This window comes from Jaculus jaculus, chromosome 21 (genome assembly GCF_020740685.1).
Source record: "Jaculus jaculus isolate mJacJac1 chromosome 21, mJacJac1.mat.Y.cur, whole genome shotgun sequence".
NCBI lineage: Eukaryota > Metazoa > Chordata > Mammalia > Rodentia > Dipodidae > Jaculus > Jaculus jaculus.
Genome location: NC_059122.1, coordinates 1133389 through 1149308, shown reverse-complemented (window position 1 = coordinate 1149308; position 15920 = coordinate 1133389). Strand labels below are relative to the sequence as shown.

At 44.2% G+C, this 15920-nt stretch overlaps 1 protein-coding gene across 1 annotated transcript in view; it reads right to left on the bottom strand.

Moving 5' to 3' along the window:
* The window catches only part of Adcy2 (adenylate cyclase 2), a 494315-nt gene that overhangs the window by 109360 nt on the left and 369035 nt on the right, over nt 1–15920 (bottom strand). Inside the window, exons 12-13 of the mRNA XM_045139193.1 lie at nt 10931–11011; nt 4745–4814 (exon numbers count right to left, since the gene is read on the bottom strand). Of these exons, the coding sequence (XP_044995128.1) occupies nt 4745–4814; nt 10931–11011 (151 nt within the window). The remainder of the gene's footprint in view (nt 1–4744; nt 4815–10930; nt 11012–15920) is intronic.

Genomic DNA, 15920 nt, shown 5'->3' with positions numbered 1-15920 from the left:
CTTGTGGGTCTCTCATGGTGAGCATTATTTAGAGCAGAAGAATGGCTTTTCACACAACACTTTTAAGTAATTCTGACAAAATAGAATACATATGAGATGCACTTATTTTTATCTTATTTTTTCATGTGGTTTCTGGGATCACACTTGTCTCCCAGCTTTTTTTTTCTTATGCTAGAGAGAGAATTGCTGCACCAGGGCCTCTAGTCACTGCCAGTGAACTCCAGACACGGGCCACCCTGTGCTCATGTGTCACCTTGTGCATCTGGCTTTTGTGGGTTCTGGGGAGTTGGACTTGGGTCCTTAGGCATCACAGGCAAGCGCCCTAATTGCTAAACTATCTCTCTAGCCCATCATGTTATTAAAAAAATTATTTATGAGAGAGAGAGAGAAAGAGAAAGAGAGAGAGAGAGAGAGAGAGAGAGAGAGAGAGAAATACAGGTGTTTAGGGCCTTCTGCCACTGAAAATGAACTCCAGAGACACGCACTACCTCGTTTAACTGGGTTTAAGTGGGTCCTGTGGAATCGAAGCCAGAGCAGCAGGTGTTACAAATAAGCACCTTTAACAACTGGGCCATCTCTCCAGCCCTGACACTTTATTTTAGTATTTATCGTAATGCTACTTAGAGTGAAGAGTAAAGTTAGAGAGAAAAGGCGTGCAAGCTTTGTTCTGAGGCTGCCTTATGGGCTTCCTAGGTTCCTCTGGTCCACCAGAGTCACTTGGTGATCTGCCTACCAGGCAAGGCCCCTAAGTGACCAGTGCTGACCACCTACCCAGGACTGCCTCTGCATGACTTAGGCAGGAACCCACAGCAAGGCCTGTGGTGGTGGAGGTGGCCTTTGTTGGAAGTAGCCCTTCCTAGGTGCGAGAAATACCAAGCGCTTTATGTCGCACCGCGTGCGTGCGTGCGTGCGTGCGTGGGTGCACATGGCGGGGGACACCGGGATGCAGGTCCTCACCTTCCGCCATGTTTGACACAGACTCTTGCTGTTTGCCTCCGTGAACACCAGACCAGCTGGCCCACAGGTCTTGGGCTTTCCCTGACTCTACCTCCCATTGCCATAGGGATTACCGATGCGTGTGCTACCCGAATCTGGTTTTAAATGGATTCTGGGAATCCAACTTCTGGTCATCTGGTGGCTTGATTCGGGTGTCCCCCATAAACTTAGGGGCTCTGAATGCTAGGTTCCCAGCTGATGGAGGTTTGGGAAGTAATGTCTCCTGGAGGCAGTGTATTGCTGGGAGTGAGTTTAAGGGCATTATAGACAGCTTCCCCTTGCCAGTGTTTGGCACACTCTCCTGTTGCTATTGTCCACCTGATGTTGGCCAGGGGGTGATGTCTGCCCTCTGCTCATGCCATCGCTTTCTCTGCCATCATGGAGCTTCCCCTCAAGTCTGTAAGCCAAAACGAACCTCTTTTTCTCCCAAAGCTGCTCTTCATTGGGTGATTTCTACCAGCGATGAGAACTGGACTGCAACACATGGCAAGCACTTTTAACCACTGAGCCACCTCCCCTGCCTCCAAATCATATTTAATTCTGACAGCAACCACACAGTGCAGACAGCCTGAAGGAACCACAGGCCAGAATGACTGATTAACCCTCCCCGGGAGTCACAGTAAATGGGGAAATGAGGATCCTCGCAAGGAGGAATGAACGCCAGCTGCTAAACGTGAAGCCGCACTGCCTTTCCAAAAAGGGCTGACTGTAAAATTAATAAAATCAATTGTGTGGAAATGCCATTGTAAGCCTCTTGCAAACATTGCTAGGTTGTGCCAGCTACATTGGCATAGAGACTCTTTTTCCAGTGCTGAAAAAGAATATGCAGTTATTGCATTGGAGCCGCTCAGGCTTTTTTTTCCGAAGCCTGAAATTCTCTCCCCATATGACCTTACCCTTCCTTCTACCTGGCCCAACCCAGGCTAAGGTTCCTAACGCACAGTTGCCACTCTTTGGTTCTCAGATGTGCTTATTCACAATCTGTTCTCAGGAAAAGTAGGCACAGCTTCTGAGAAGTATCAATCAGAAGTAATCCCTTCTAGTGTCCTAACATGGTAAGTACCACACAGGCTCCTGCTTAGCTAAGTTGAAGGGAATCTTCCATATGATGTCGTCTTTTGAATTGATGCATCCACCTGGTTTTAGCCTTGTTTCTATAGGATTTCCACTCTCAAAAGCTCTTGTGGAAAGGTTTTGGAACCAATTCTGACTTTCCCTTATCATAATAAAAAAAAAAAAGTTCTGGATGACAGTATGTGTCTCTCCTTAAGAGATAGGGCTCATATAGTTTTTTTTTTCTTTAATTTTTAAAGATTATTGCATACTGGGGCTGGAGAGATGGCTTGGCAGTTAAGGAGTTTGCCTGCAAAGAGAAAGGATCCTGGTTCGATTCTCCAGGACTCACATAAGCCAGATGCACAAGGAGGCGCGTGCAGTAGCTGGATGCCCTGGAGCACCCATTCTCTCTCTCTCTCTTCCTCTTCTCTCTCAAATAAATAAATAAAATATATATACATATATTTTTAAAAAGATTATTGAGTACTTTCCTTAAAAGGACATAATAGATGTTTTCCAAAAGTGATATATAATAGGTTCTTTTAAAGCACTTTTGCAGGCTGGGGTAGGTGGGTGAAAAGTGTGCTTCAATTTTGATGCTTGCTAAAATTTGCCTGGAGAGTTGCCATCTTCAGATATGTATGTTCACATGGGGAATTGTAAGCAAAAGCTGCAATGTTAATTATGATTCCGTTGTTCTTATTGGAATTTTTTTTCCTAATTAATTTTGTGACTTAACAGCTAGGTTAATTTCCATGCTGATGAAGAAAGTATGTTGGCAACTATGTTAGTAAAATTGCTGGAGTGTGATTTTATCCTATGCATTGAATTGCATCCTTATCTTTTGACTTCCTCAGGGCTATGTGCAGAGATATGAGTTGGAATTTCATTTTGGTCTTAGCTTCCAGCAGAAAGGGATAATGGAATGGTTAAATAATAAGTAGCCATCTGGGCCAGTCACTTAGGGTTAGCTGGTCAATAATAACACATTTTATTAAGCATTTACTTGGTAAACCATCTGTAGTTTAAGTACTTTACAGGGCAGTAGATAATTGATCTGGCCACAAGCACAAGGTAAAAGTTGGGCATACCTGTAAAATTTACCCCTAATAGATTTTGGATGACTTTTAGCATTTGGTTTACATCAGTATCCATGTAACAATGAGCTGGGCTTTCCAAGGAGACTCTTCATATTAGCCATACCAATGCTGCCATTAGTATAATCACTTTTATTCAAATCTAACCTGTTTAGATGATGGAAATAATTACCTCTGAATCTGTTCTTTCTCTAGATCAATACAAAACAAAACATGAATGAAGTAAAGTTGGCCCAAAAGAAAAAAAATATCCTTCTTGCAATGATCACTTTATTTAGCAAATCTGTAAAACCTAAACATTAACTGCTCATTTGAGTTTGAAATAGCTCTTCCTTTGAGAGCCATAATGCGAATTGCTAGATGCAACAAAACTTAAAAGCTTGGGTTTTCTAACTTTTCTAAAATTATTAATACAAAACACATATTTTCCTTAAAATATTAAAGAAATTTATAAAAACACAAAAATATTTTTAAGCCTTTTCTAAGAAAATATCACATTCAAAAAGCCAAACATAACCTGGGCGTGGTGGCGCGTGCCTTTAATCCTAGCACTCAGGAGGCTGAGGTAGGAGGATCACTGTGATTTCGAGGCCACCTGAGACTACATAGCAAACTCCAGGTCAGCCTGGGCTAGGACAAGACCCTATGTTGAAAACCAACACCACCAAAGCCAAACGTTAGCTCCTTCTCCTTTCCTGTTGTCTTGTATCTCAGACATGCTAAAGACATAATGTGCTACTACGTTGACTGAGGGGGTCAAAAAAAGCTTGGTAAAAAGAAATGTGCCGGGCTGCAGGGAGAACAGAATGAGCCAGGCACAGCTCAGACTTGGTTTAGAGGCAGTTTAAAAGCTGCATGTAAAATACTTGCACCTAGGGCGGGGGAGGTGACTCAGTGGGTAAAAGCGCTTGCAACGCAATCATGAGGACTCCTATTCCCTACATAAAGTGTGTGCAGTCGGGGCTGGAGGGCTGGCTTAGTGGCTAAGGTGTTTGCCTGCAAAGCCAAAGGGCCCAGGTTCGATTTCCCTAGGGCCCACGTTAGCCAGATGCACAAGGGGGCGCACGCGTCTGGAGTTCGTTGGCAGTGGCTGGAGGCCCTGGCGCGCCCATTCTCTCCCTCTCTCTCCCCCACCCCCACTTCTCTGTCAAATAAATTAATTAATTAACTTTAAAAAAGAAAAAAGAAAAAAATGTGTGGAATCAGGGTGTGCTCCTGGAACTGCAGATCTGCAGAGGCCGAGACGTGGAATTCCTGAGGCTCAATGGGCTCGACAGGGTAATGGAACCCCTGAGATTTGGGCTCAGCAAGAGACTCTCAATAAAAGCCTCAAATGAATTAACACTTGGGAGAAACTGAGGAAGATATGCAGCATCTTTCTTTTGCCTCCACATGCATATGGGCCCCCCAAACATGAGCAACCACATAAACAACTGTACATATATACATATGCATAACACACACACACACACACACACACACACGCTAAAACCAAACCCAAACAGCAGTGAGAAACCTGAGTGCAATTTCACGAATGAAATCAGAACTACTGTTTCAGACAAAAGCGTTCCATTTTGAGGGATGAAATGGCTTACTTCTTTTTCTAGAATCTTGTTATAGAAAAGCAGTGAGATTCTCTGAATGTCCTCAGACTTCAGCCATTGCCTGAAAATGGAAGAGATGGACAGCATCAGACCAGAGCGTCGAGGAAGCCCCTGGGGCTCTGCGCTCTCTTTTCGCGGAAGTACTTGTTCTAAAACACCCTGCGTGCTTCTCTCTTGAATGTGAATCCTACCAAACTGAGTATTTTGCAAATGTGCAAAGCCAACAGAATTGGGGTGGAATCACGCGCTGTTTCTCAGGGAATGCTAGGTTACAGACAACTCGCTCTGTATCAAGTTGGAGTGGCAGTTATACGAGTTAAACAGCTGGGGAGAGAAGTCATCAGAATCCTTCTTTGTCAAGGGCTGGATTCTATGAGGGGCTATGAAGCCGCGGGCAGGAAGCTGCACATCCTGGAAGGTATCAGCTCCTAGAGGGGTTCCTGAAGCTTCCAGAGCTTTTGGGAGTGGTGCCTCTCACACAGGGCAGCCCGGCCACCAGGACGCAGACAAGCCACGGGAAGAACAGGGCGCTTCCTTCACACTCACTCGAATCATCTCATGGATGCTTTCCATATCCCGAGAGTAGAAATCACATTGTATGTGGATTTCAAAATTTTGTTAAAAGTAAGCATTGGGGCTGGGGAAATGGCTTAGTGGTTAAGGCATCTGCCTGCGAAGCCTAAGGACCCCGGTTCGATTCCCAAGGACCCACGATGCACAAGGGGGCGCACACATCTGGAGTTCGTTTGCAGTAGCTGGAGGTCTTGGTGCACCCATTCTGTCTTCCTCTCTGCCTCTTCCTCTCTCAAATAAATAAATAAATAAAATGTTTTTTCTTTTTTTAAAGTAAGCATTGATGTGCAAGTAAACCTGACATGCCATCCTTTGCATGGGCAAATGCCCAGGAGTGGTATAGGTGGGTCCTATAGTAAATCTATTTTCACTTTCTTGAGGAATCTCCATAACGATTGGACTAATTAGAAGTGAAATTTGTCTAGAGGAATGAAGAGGACCAATGGGAATAGGAAGAGAGAGACAGAAAGAGAGGGAGTTATGGGAGCAATATGATCAACATATAGTATATATTTGTATGAAAAATAAACCCAGGTCTACATACAATGAATATGTACAAGTAAGCATTTGTTGGAGATACTAATATAATGAGTCATTTGTTGCTAACGTTGTTGTAAATACAAAATATTGTAAGTGTAAATACACATATCTAATATTGAAAAGTACATAAAAACTGTATGGGTGCCTACACTCTTCCACATGGACCTGCTTTCACAAGTCCATTTTACAGAAGGCATTGTAAGTGGACTGAGTGTGTAAGGAGAACGCACTCACAAACCTAACGGTGACACAAGGCGTCTGACCACAGAAGCTGAGCATGAGGCTGGATAGTCGCATACTTGGTAGCAAATTAAGTGCACATATTATGACATACAGATAAGTGTAAGGGCAAGACACACTTTCTTCTATTCATGATTATGGGAGTGAAAGGCAAAATCCAAATCTCTACATAAAGGTAGGTATATGGAAATGCCAGTAAGAAAACATTACTGACGAGTTCTGGGTCATTAGCTAATGAGGGATGAATACTACCATTTTCCACCTTGCTTTATATAAAGTGATTTATAATTTAATTTAATACAATTTAATGTAAACAATATAATGATATCGAATGTGTGCATGTGTTTACATATAGGATGTGCATAACTGTCTATTTACATGTATGTTTGATATATTACCTATATCTATGCATCTGTACATCAATCTACCCATCTACCTCTCTGAGAATGAATATATATATAAAGATGCTTAAGAATAAGTTATTTTGTACATAAATTGCCAATAGATAATATATCTATTAGAACAATAGTCAACTCATGAATTTCTAAATAAAGAACTTTCTCATTCACATTTCTGTGGATTTGCCTCACTGAGAAAAATTAGGGAACTATAGGATAGAGATTTTATTTATTTATTTATTTAGTTAGTTAGTTAGTTAGTTATTTGAAAGAGAAAGAGAGAGAGAGAGAGAAAGAAGAGAGAGAGAGGGGTGGCATTCCAGGGCCTCTAACCACTGGAAAGAAACTCTAGACGCATGAACTACCATTGTGCATGTGGGTCATATAGGTACTGGGGAATCAAACATGGGTCCTTAGGCTTCACAGGCAAGTGCCTTAACCACTAAGCCATCTCTCCAGCCCTAGGGCGGAGATTTGTTGATGACTCCCTGAGAAAAGGAGCAAGTGAAATGAGTGTGCCTAAGAAGCCATCTGCAGGCTCAGTACCTCTGAGCGCCAGACAGGCCTCCGCTGAGGCTCACGAGTACCGTGATGGTTAATGACATGTTGGCTTAGGAAATCAGCAATGACAAGGAAATAATTTCCTGGGTCCTTGGACCCCTTGGTTGTCCTAAAACTTACTACCACGTGGGAGTGCCCGAGAAGGCTCAGCTACAGACGGTGCATTTGTAACCGACGCACAGGAGCCCATCATGTGTTCTGAAAGGATCACCACTGCTATGCAGTGCTTGGCTGAGGTGGTATCAAAAACAACATTCTCTTGAATGACACGACCCGGCAGCTGTAAGGGTTCCAGCTAATGACACTAGATCAAGGGCTCACAGGTTATTAATTATTAAGAGGTCCAGAAATTAAAAGTTAAGGTAAAGTTTAGCTTACTTACTGTTAGAACTGTGTTTTTTTAATCACAATATATAAACTGTATATAGGTAACTTGACAAAAGAAGTTCTTTTTTTTTTTGGCTTTTCGAGGTAGGGTCTCACTCTGGCTCAGGCTGACCTGGAATTCACTATGTAGTCTCAGGGTGGCCTCGAACTCTCGGAGATCCTCCTACCTCTGCCTCCCGAGTGCTGGGATTAAAGGCGTGCGCCACCACGCCCGGCAAGAAGTTCTTTTCTTTATTAAGAAAAAAATCTACTTTAAAAATGTTCTCAGATAATATAGACATGGAGATTTTACACAGTGTCAATAAATCCAGCCCCTTTACAGTCGGGGTGGGGGCAGCGTTCCCTCAGCTTTCCATGACCTGTGTCTTGCAGGTGACAGGGAAGTCTCAGGGTTGTGGTCTGCACCTCTCGTGTCACCAGAGCCCAACACAGCACTTCACAAGCAGGAGGCACTTGGGGAAATGACCTCAATCCTGTTACTTCATCCTCTCACCCACCTCGCCCCTCGCATGAAGACGATGGGAAGTTTAGTCTCCAAGGTGCCCTGCGTCCCCTCTGCTGACTTGTAAGAAGTTAGAGATTCAACAGCGTGATTTGGGGTTTTGAACAGAAATTAAGATTGAGTATTCTTTTCGGTAACTGGAACCACAGGGAAGTAGAAAAGGAAAGAAGAGAAGGGAGGAGAAGAGGGAAGGGGAGAAGATGGGACATGCGCATGTGTTTTTTTTTTTTTTTTGGTTATTTATTTATTTGAGAGTGACAGAGAGAGAGAGAAACAAGCAGATAGATAGATAGAGAACGGGCACGCCAGGGCCTCCAGCCACTGCCAACGAACTCCAGACGCGTGCGCCCCCTTGTGCACCTGGCTAACGTGGGATCTGGGGAATCGAGCCTCGAACCGGCGCACGTGTTTTATTAGTGGTCTATTAACACTCTCCCACCCAAGGTCAGTTGTGGAAGGGGGAAATTGGACCCTATCCCTAGTATATACTGAGAGTGCTTCCCCATTATTATTATTAGTAGTAGTAGTATTATTAGAGAGAAAGAGAGGGAGAGAATGAGCATGCCAGGGCCTCCAGCTACTGCAACTGAACTCCAGATGTGTGTGCCACCTTGTGTGTGGCCATGGGCACTTGTGCCACCTTGTGCATCTGACTTACATGGGACCTGCAGAGGTGAACATGGGTCCTTAGGCTTCACAGGCAAGCACCTTGACTAGTAAGCCATCTCTCCAGGCCACTCCCTATTATTTTTTTTTTAAATTTTTATTTATTTATTTGAGAGCGACAGACACAGAGAGAAAGACAGATAGAGGGAGAGAGAGAGAATGGGCGCGCCAGGGCTTCCAGCCTCTGCAAACGAACTCCAGACGCGTGCGCCCCCTTGTGCATCTGGCTAACGTGGGACCTGGGGAACCGAGCCTCGAACCGGGGTCCTTAGGCTTCACAGGCAAGCGCTTAACCGCTAAGCCATCTCTCCAGCCCCACTCCCTATTATTTTGTACCATTTTTTTTCTATGATTTTGCTAAGCCAAGGCTAACAAAGGATATTCTAAGAGAGATCTGCTTGTCCCGTGGAGATCATTCTGGAATGGAATAATGCAAGTTTTTAAGGCCCAGAGGACATGGAAACAGTTAACAGGCTCTAGTTTTATAGATCGGGTGTCTTTGTCACTTCCGTTTCTAATGCGCTGCCATCCAGCGGGGCTGGGAGAAGGGCCCCTGTGCGGCTGCAGCTGGGGTTAAATGAAGTCTGCAGTCTTCAGTCACAAAGGAAGGGCGAGGCTGCTAGAATCAGTGCTCTAACATCAGACGTGAGAGCTTTTAGCCCGGCCGCCACGAGCACACACTCAAGAAAGGCCCGTGTTTTCCTCTGTTTAGGGTAAAACTGATGTTCGCTGTTACTCATTTTTTTTCAAACAAATGATTGTTAAATTAGTGTGAGCGAACTAATGATAATCTGCATAGAAATCATTGTTTTAAGGTCAATAACGGAAAACAACTAAATGGGGCATCCAGCGGAGAGCCTCAATGGAATTCTCAAGTGGAAATTAAAAGATCAGAAGAAAACCACAAAAAAGACAAGAGAAGTTAATGATTAAGGAATAATAAAATATTATTGTTGGCAATTAAAAATATAACCCTAAGCATGTCTAAGAATTCCCTTTTTTATTGAGCCTGGAAGTTTCCAGTATTTGATTTGCCAAACGTGTTGTGAGAATTCCCACTAAGGTAATTACAGCAACAAGTATTGCCTTAAAATAAAAGTGAAGGGAAAAACAAAGGAGCTATGCAGACACGTGTGTGGACACTACATGACGCAAAACAAGTAGGAACTCAAATGCAACCTTAATTAAAATAAATTCAAGCCAGCAACTACACTGTGTAAGGATTATTTTTTAATATTTTAGTTTTATTTTTTGTTTTTTCAAGGTAGGGTCTCACTCCAGCTCAGGCTGACCTGGAATTTACTATGCAGTCTCAGGGTGGCCTCAAACTCATGGCAAATCCTCCTACCTCTGCCTCCCAAGTGCTGGGATTAAAGGCGTGCGCCACCATGCCCAGCGAGACTTGATTTTCAGTATCACCACTGTTATTGTTGGCTGCTCAGCTTCCACAGGGAGCAAGAGTTCCTCTTTCTCTAATGTGGTGTGGCCATTCCACCTGTAATTTTTTCCGGATGAATGACTAGTTCCTTCTACCTGCATGATTTCAGCTACTGGAAGGTTCCAGGTGAGCATCTGCTTCTTGTTTGTGAAGAACTGTTTTACAGGGATCTTAGAGCCAGATGGAGCAGAGCATCTATCTAAGGTAATGGCCTTGGACCCTCAGGACTTCGAAACGTTGACATCTGAATGCGTGAAGGAGCTCTGGGCAGGTGGTGGTGCCCAATCCAAGAATCACAGCTCCTGCCTGATTAGGATGTTTCATTGCATTATACTGTAGGTGAAAATCATTTATACTTTTTCTTTTTTTTAAATTTTTTTGTTCATTTTTATTTACTTATTTGAGAGTGACAGAGACAGAAAGAGGGAGAGAGAGAGAGAGAGAGAGAATGGGCACACCAGGGCCTCCAGCCACTGCAAACAAACTCCAGACGCGTGCGCCCCCTTGTGCATCTGGCTAAGCGGGTCCTGGGGAATCGAGCCTCAAACAGAGGTCCTTAGGCTTCACAGGCAAGCGCTTAACCACTAAGCCATCTCTCCAGTCCCTCATACTGTTTCTTGATAAGTAACTCGGTGAATATTTTCTAGGCAGAACTTAATTTTTTTACAGAAAAATACTACCAAAGGAAGCTATTTTTTTTTCTTAAAAAAAGAAGTTATTATGAAGAACGAATGAGGTAGAATCAACTAATTGTGTCAGCAAACCTGGCTTTGTCACTATCAGAACTGTAGAGATGGCTGTGGGATAGTTGGAAATGATGTTTTTCAATAGTAGGCATGAAAACAAGACAATTGAACATAAAAAGTACTCACTTCTGTGCATTGATTCCATCAATAGCTTGAATCATCCTTTCATTCAATTCTTCTTCAAATCTTTTCTTTTGTGACTTAGTTCTATATGAAGAAGGAAATATTATGGGTGAGAACATAGGTACTCCAGTGAACATCAGGCCTAGCTCTCAATGACAACAAAACACACCCACATGTGCGTGAATGGATTGACTAGAAGGTTTGGTACAGTAAAGATACGGGCTGGGCTGGGGAAATGGCTTAGTTAAGGCGTTTGCCTGTGAAACCTAAGGACCCCGGTTCAATTCTCCAGGACCCATGTAAGCCAGATGCACAAGGTGCTGCATGCGTCTGGAGTTCCTTTGCAGCGGCTGAAGGCCCTGGTGCACCCATTCTCTCTTTCTCTCTGCCTCTTCCTATCTCTCTCTCTTTCAAAGAAATAAAGAATGAAAATATTTTTAAAAAAAATTTTAAAAAGATACAGGCTGATCACGTAAGGGTAACAAAAATGCACTGGATTTGAAAAATCAACACCAAGGGCTGATGCTTGTTTGTGATGAAAGAACTCTGGCTCCTAAGCATGGCCTCAAGCCTTCACTTCTGCCCTCGCTGGCCTTAGGACTAGAGCAAATTGGCTGCAGCAGTGTCGTTGTGCGGACAAGATGACCCTTCCCTGTTCATGTATGCCCTGGCCAGCTTTCAAGGACAGGAAAAGCTAAGCCTTATTCTAGGTGCATCTGTTTTTGATTGCATATATACGTTCTGGAGTTAAATGCAGTGATGTTTGGTCCTCTGCAAAAATGACATCTACAGGGCTGGAGAGATTGCTTAGCGATTAAGTGCTTGCCTGTGAAGCCTAAGGACCCCGGTTCGAGGCTCGGTTCCTCAGGACCCACGTTAGCCAGATGCACAAGGGGGCACACGCGTCTGGAATTCATTTGTAGTGGCTGGAGGCCTTAGCGTACCCATTCTCTCTCTCTCTCTCTCTCTCTCTCTCTCTCTCTGTCACTCTCAAATAAATAAATAAAACAGAAAAAAATGACATCTACAGAAAACCCAGTGAGAGTGGTAGATTTGGGAGCACCTCACTTACTCTCGAAAGCCAATGATTTTTAGCAATAATACAAGAGGGTTTCTGATGAATTGTGCAAACTAACACAAGAGCCCCGCAAAGAAAACGTGGTAATATATGTGAGAATAACATAAAGGTGGAAACGGAATTGGAACCTTTTTTTTTTTTTAAGTTAAATTTCTACTGTGAAGATTAAGAGGGCAGCTGAGTCCCTGGCAGCTGGCCTGTCTTTGAAGACACCAAATCCTTATATTCCAGGTGGGTAGTTACTAGACAGACTGACCATCTAATCTGGAATAAAAGCAACACTTTTCTGAGATCAGAAGTGACTGTAGATAGAAATAAGAATAGCATTGAATATGAAATGTCACATTCATTATGTACCTGTTATTAAACCTCACAGAGTTATCATTCAGAGACACATGGGCTTCCTGACTCCCACACTCTTGTGTTGGCATTGTGCCCTGGCATCTGCCTTCTCAGAGTCCAAGGGCAGTCTTCATTACAAACAAGAACGGCATTAAATGATGAAACTGCACACATTGAGCCACCTCATTTAAGAGGTTTTTAATATAACAAATTCAAATCTATTTGATAATGGTAATTTAATGTAATTTAATTTTTATCCTTTTTTTGTTTTGTTTTGGTGCTGGGGATCGAATAGAACCTTACACATGAGGGTCACGTGCTCTGCACCGACCCTACACGTGACTGTCACCTGCTCTGGTGGGTTGATTCCAGTGTCAACCATTCAGTTAGGTGTTCTCAATACTAGGTCCCCAGCTGATGGAGATTTGGGAATTAACTATTTCTGGAGGCAGTGTAGTGTTGGGGGTGGGCTTATGGGTGTTACAGCCAGTGTCCCCATGCCAGTGTTTGGCCCACACTCCTGTTGCTATGGTCCACCTTATGTGGGCCAGGGGGTGATGTCCACCCTCTGCTCATGTCATCATTTTCCCCTGCCATCATGGAGCTTCCCCCTCGAGACTATAAGCCAAAATAAACCTCTTTTTTTCCTACCAGCTGCTCTTGGTTGGGTGACTTCTACCAGCAATGTGAACCTGACTCCAACAGTAAAGTGTTACTGAGGAGTGGGATTGCTGCTAGACACCTAACTGTGTGGCTTTGGACTTCTGGAGCTGATTTTCTTCTTATAATCATTTTTTTAAACTTATTTATTTATTTGACAGAGAAAGAGGGAGAGAGAGAGAATGGGTGCACCGGGGCCTCCCAGCCACTGCAAACAAACTCCAGAGGTATGTGCCCCCTTGTGCATCTGGCTTATGTAGGTCCTAGGGAATCGAACCTGGGCCCTTTGACTTTGCAGATGAACACCTCATGTACTAAGCCATCCCTGCAGCCTGGGGAGCTGATTTTCAAGAGAAATGAGGAAGGATTTGAAATCTTGGCCTAAGAGACACCTTGCAGTGCTGTAAGTACAGCTTGATGGACTATTCTGGTCAGAGCTGAAAGACCTGAATGCAGTAAGAACTATGGACTGTGAGGTTTGGCTTATGAGGGTGAGAAAGAGCTTTGCTTGGACTGGGCTAGCAGTTTGTGTGAGAAGCTTGCTGTTATGCCCGTGTCCTGAGAAGCTGTACAGGGTTGCTTTGTGCAGAAATGAACTGGTCGGAGCAGAGGGATATGGCATAGAAAAAAATGAGTTCTTTGAGTGAACTGCTGCCTGTTCACCTGCAATTGAGAGATTAAAACTGAACAGCACAGGGGTAACAGGAAGAATGTAGACTCTTTTGGAGGGGCCTGAGTGCTCAAGGAGTGTCCTGTTTCCGAGGGCACTGAAATATCCCTCTCTCGATTAACAAATTGGCACCCTACATGGCATTGTGTAGTACAAGAAATGCAGGAAAGGGAGGGTCATTGAGTTTGCAACATAATCTTGTGTTGCGGCAATGGCCATGGGCAGTGTGAAGCAGGTTTGCTGGGTGCCTGCATGGAGACCCCATGGGGCCATGAGGATGAACCATAGATTGCAGTGGAGACCCAGTGGAGATGCCGGGACCATATGACGGCTGCTAGGAAAAGCTGCCAGCCCCAATGAAGTTTTCCAGGACTGTGAGTAGCCTAGCTGGAGGGGCGGAATTGGAACTCCAGTGATGAGTTGCTGGCTAGAATCATTGGACTTGGAGATTTGTAACTGGCTAGAGGTGTTGGCCCTGAGGCTACAGAGTTTGATGTTTGCCCTGGTTGTTTGAATTCTTGTATTGCTTGAATATGTCTTTGGTATGCCCAATGCCATCTTTTGAAGTGTGGATGTTTATTTTGTGGCACTATGGGTTTTTGGGAGATTGTTTTTTTGTTAATATGGCTGAGTTAAAAAAAATTGGAGTATGGGGATATTTGAACATAGTTAGGATTGATAAAAAAAATTAGGACATTTAAAGTTGGATGAATGCATTGTATTTTACATCATGGATGGTTATCAGTTTATGTTCTGGTTAGAGGCAGAATGTGGTGGTTCGATTCAGGTGTCCCCCATAAACTTAGCCATTCTGAATGCTAGGTTCCCAGCTGATGGAGATTTGGGAATTAACCCCTTCCTGAGGGAGTGTATTGTTGGGTGTGGGCTTATGGGTGTTATAACCAGTTTTCCCCTTGTCAGTGTTTGACACACTTTCCTGTTGCTATGCTCCACCTGATGTGGGCCATGGGGTGATGTCCACCCTCTGCTCAGGTCGTCATTTTTACCTGCCATTGTGGAGCTGCCCCCACGAGCCTGTAAGCCAAAATAAAACTTTTTCCCACAACCTGCTCTTGGTTGGGTGATTTCTACCAGCAATGAGAACCTGACTGCAACAAATTCACTGCATCAACCCTACATGTGATTGTCACGTGCTGTGCAACAAGCCTGCACGTGATTGTCACGTGTTCTGCACCAACCCCACACGTGACATGCTCTGTACCAACCCTGCACGTGACTGTCACGTGCTCTGGACCAACCCTGCACGTGACTGTCACATGCTCTGGACCAACCCTGCACGTGACTGTTACATGCTCTATACTAACCCTATACAAGAATGTCATGAGCTCTGTACTGATCTACACCACAGCCTCTTTGCCAAGAGTCTTTTTTTTAAAGTGGGCATTTTTTAATGTATTTATTTATTTATTTATGTGAGACATAGACAGGGAAAGAGGGAGAGAAAGAAGGAGAGAGAGAGAGAAAGACAAAGAGACTAGGCACATCAGGGCTTCTAGCCACTGCAAATGAACTCCATATGCATGTCCCACCATGTGCACCTGGCTTACATGGAACCTGCAGAATCGAACCTGGGTCTTTAGGCTTCCTGGGCATGCGCTTTAACTGCTAAGCCATCTCTCCAGCCCACAATGTTTTTTTTTTTCTTTTTAACAATTATCGAAATGACTTGCACTCCTCAGTAGAAGGTGCATTGCTCCTAGCAGTGTGTGTGTGACCAGATTCCCCGACCCTCATTTCGTCCTCCAGTTCCCCTACTAGACATGAGAATTCTGGACTTCATTCAGCAACCCCCCCCCCCCATGAAATCTGGGCAAGCCTACGAAAGGAAAGTGACTCACAAGTGAATGCAAATCTTTCCTGTTGGGTCCCGGCTAAATTGCCTTTGATAATCTGTTTAGCACTAGTTTCGTGATTCCTGTGCATGGCGTGGCATTGCAAATGTGGCACATAAAGTAGCCAATAAAAGCGCGTTACGACGAATTATTTGAATCCACCAGTTCTCTGGAGAGCGCGTCACACAGATGGCTTTCTCGCTGGCAAGTGTGCCAGCCCCACTGTGGAGAGGATCAGGCTCACAGCCCCTCACCAGAGCTCCTGCCTGTCCTTTAGGACTTGTTGGCAGCTTTGCTTTTTAGCACGACTGCCTTTCTGTGCTTGCGCCAGCCCTGGTTCCGTGTGGGCTTCTCCAGTGCTCCTGTGCCCCCGTCCCTCTTTCCAGTATG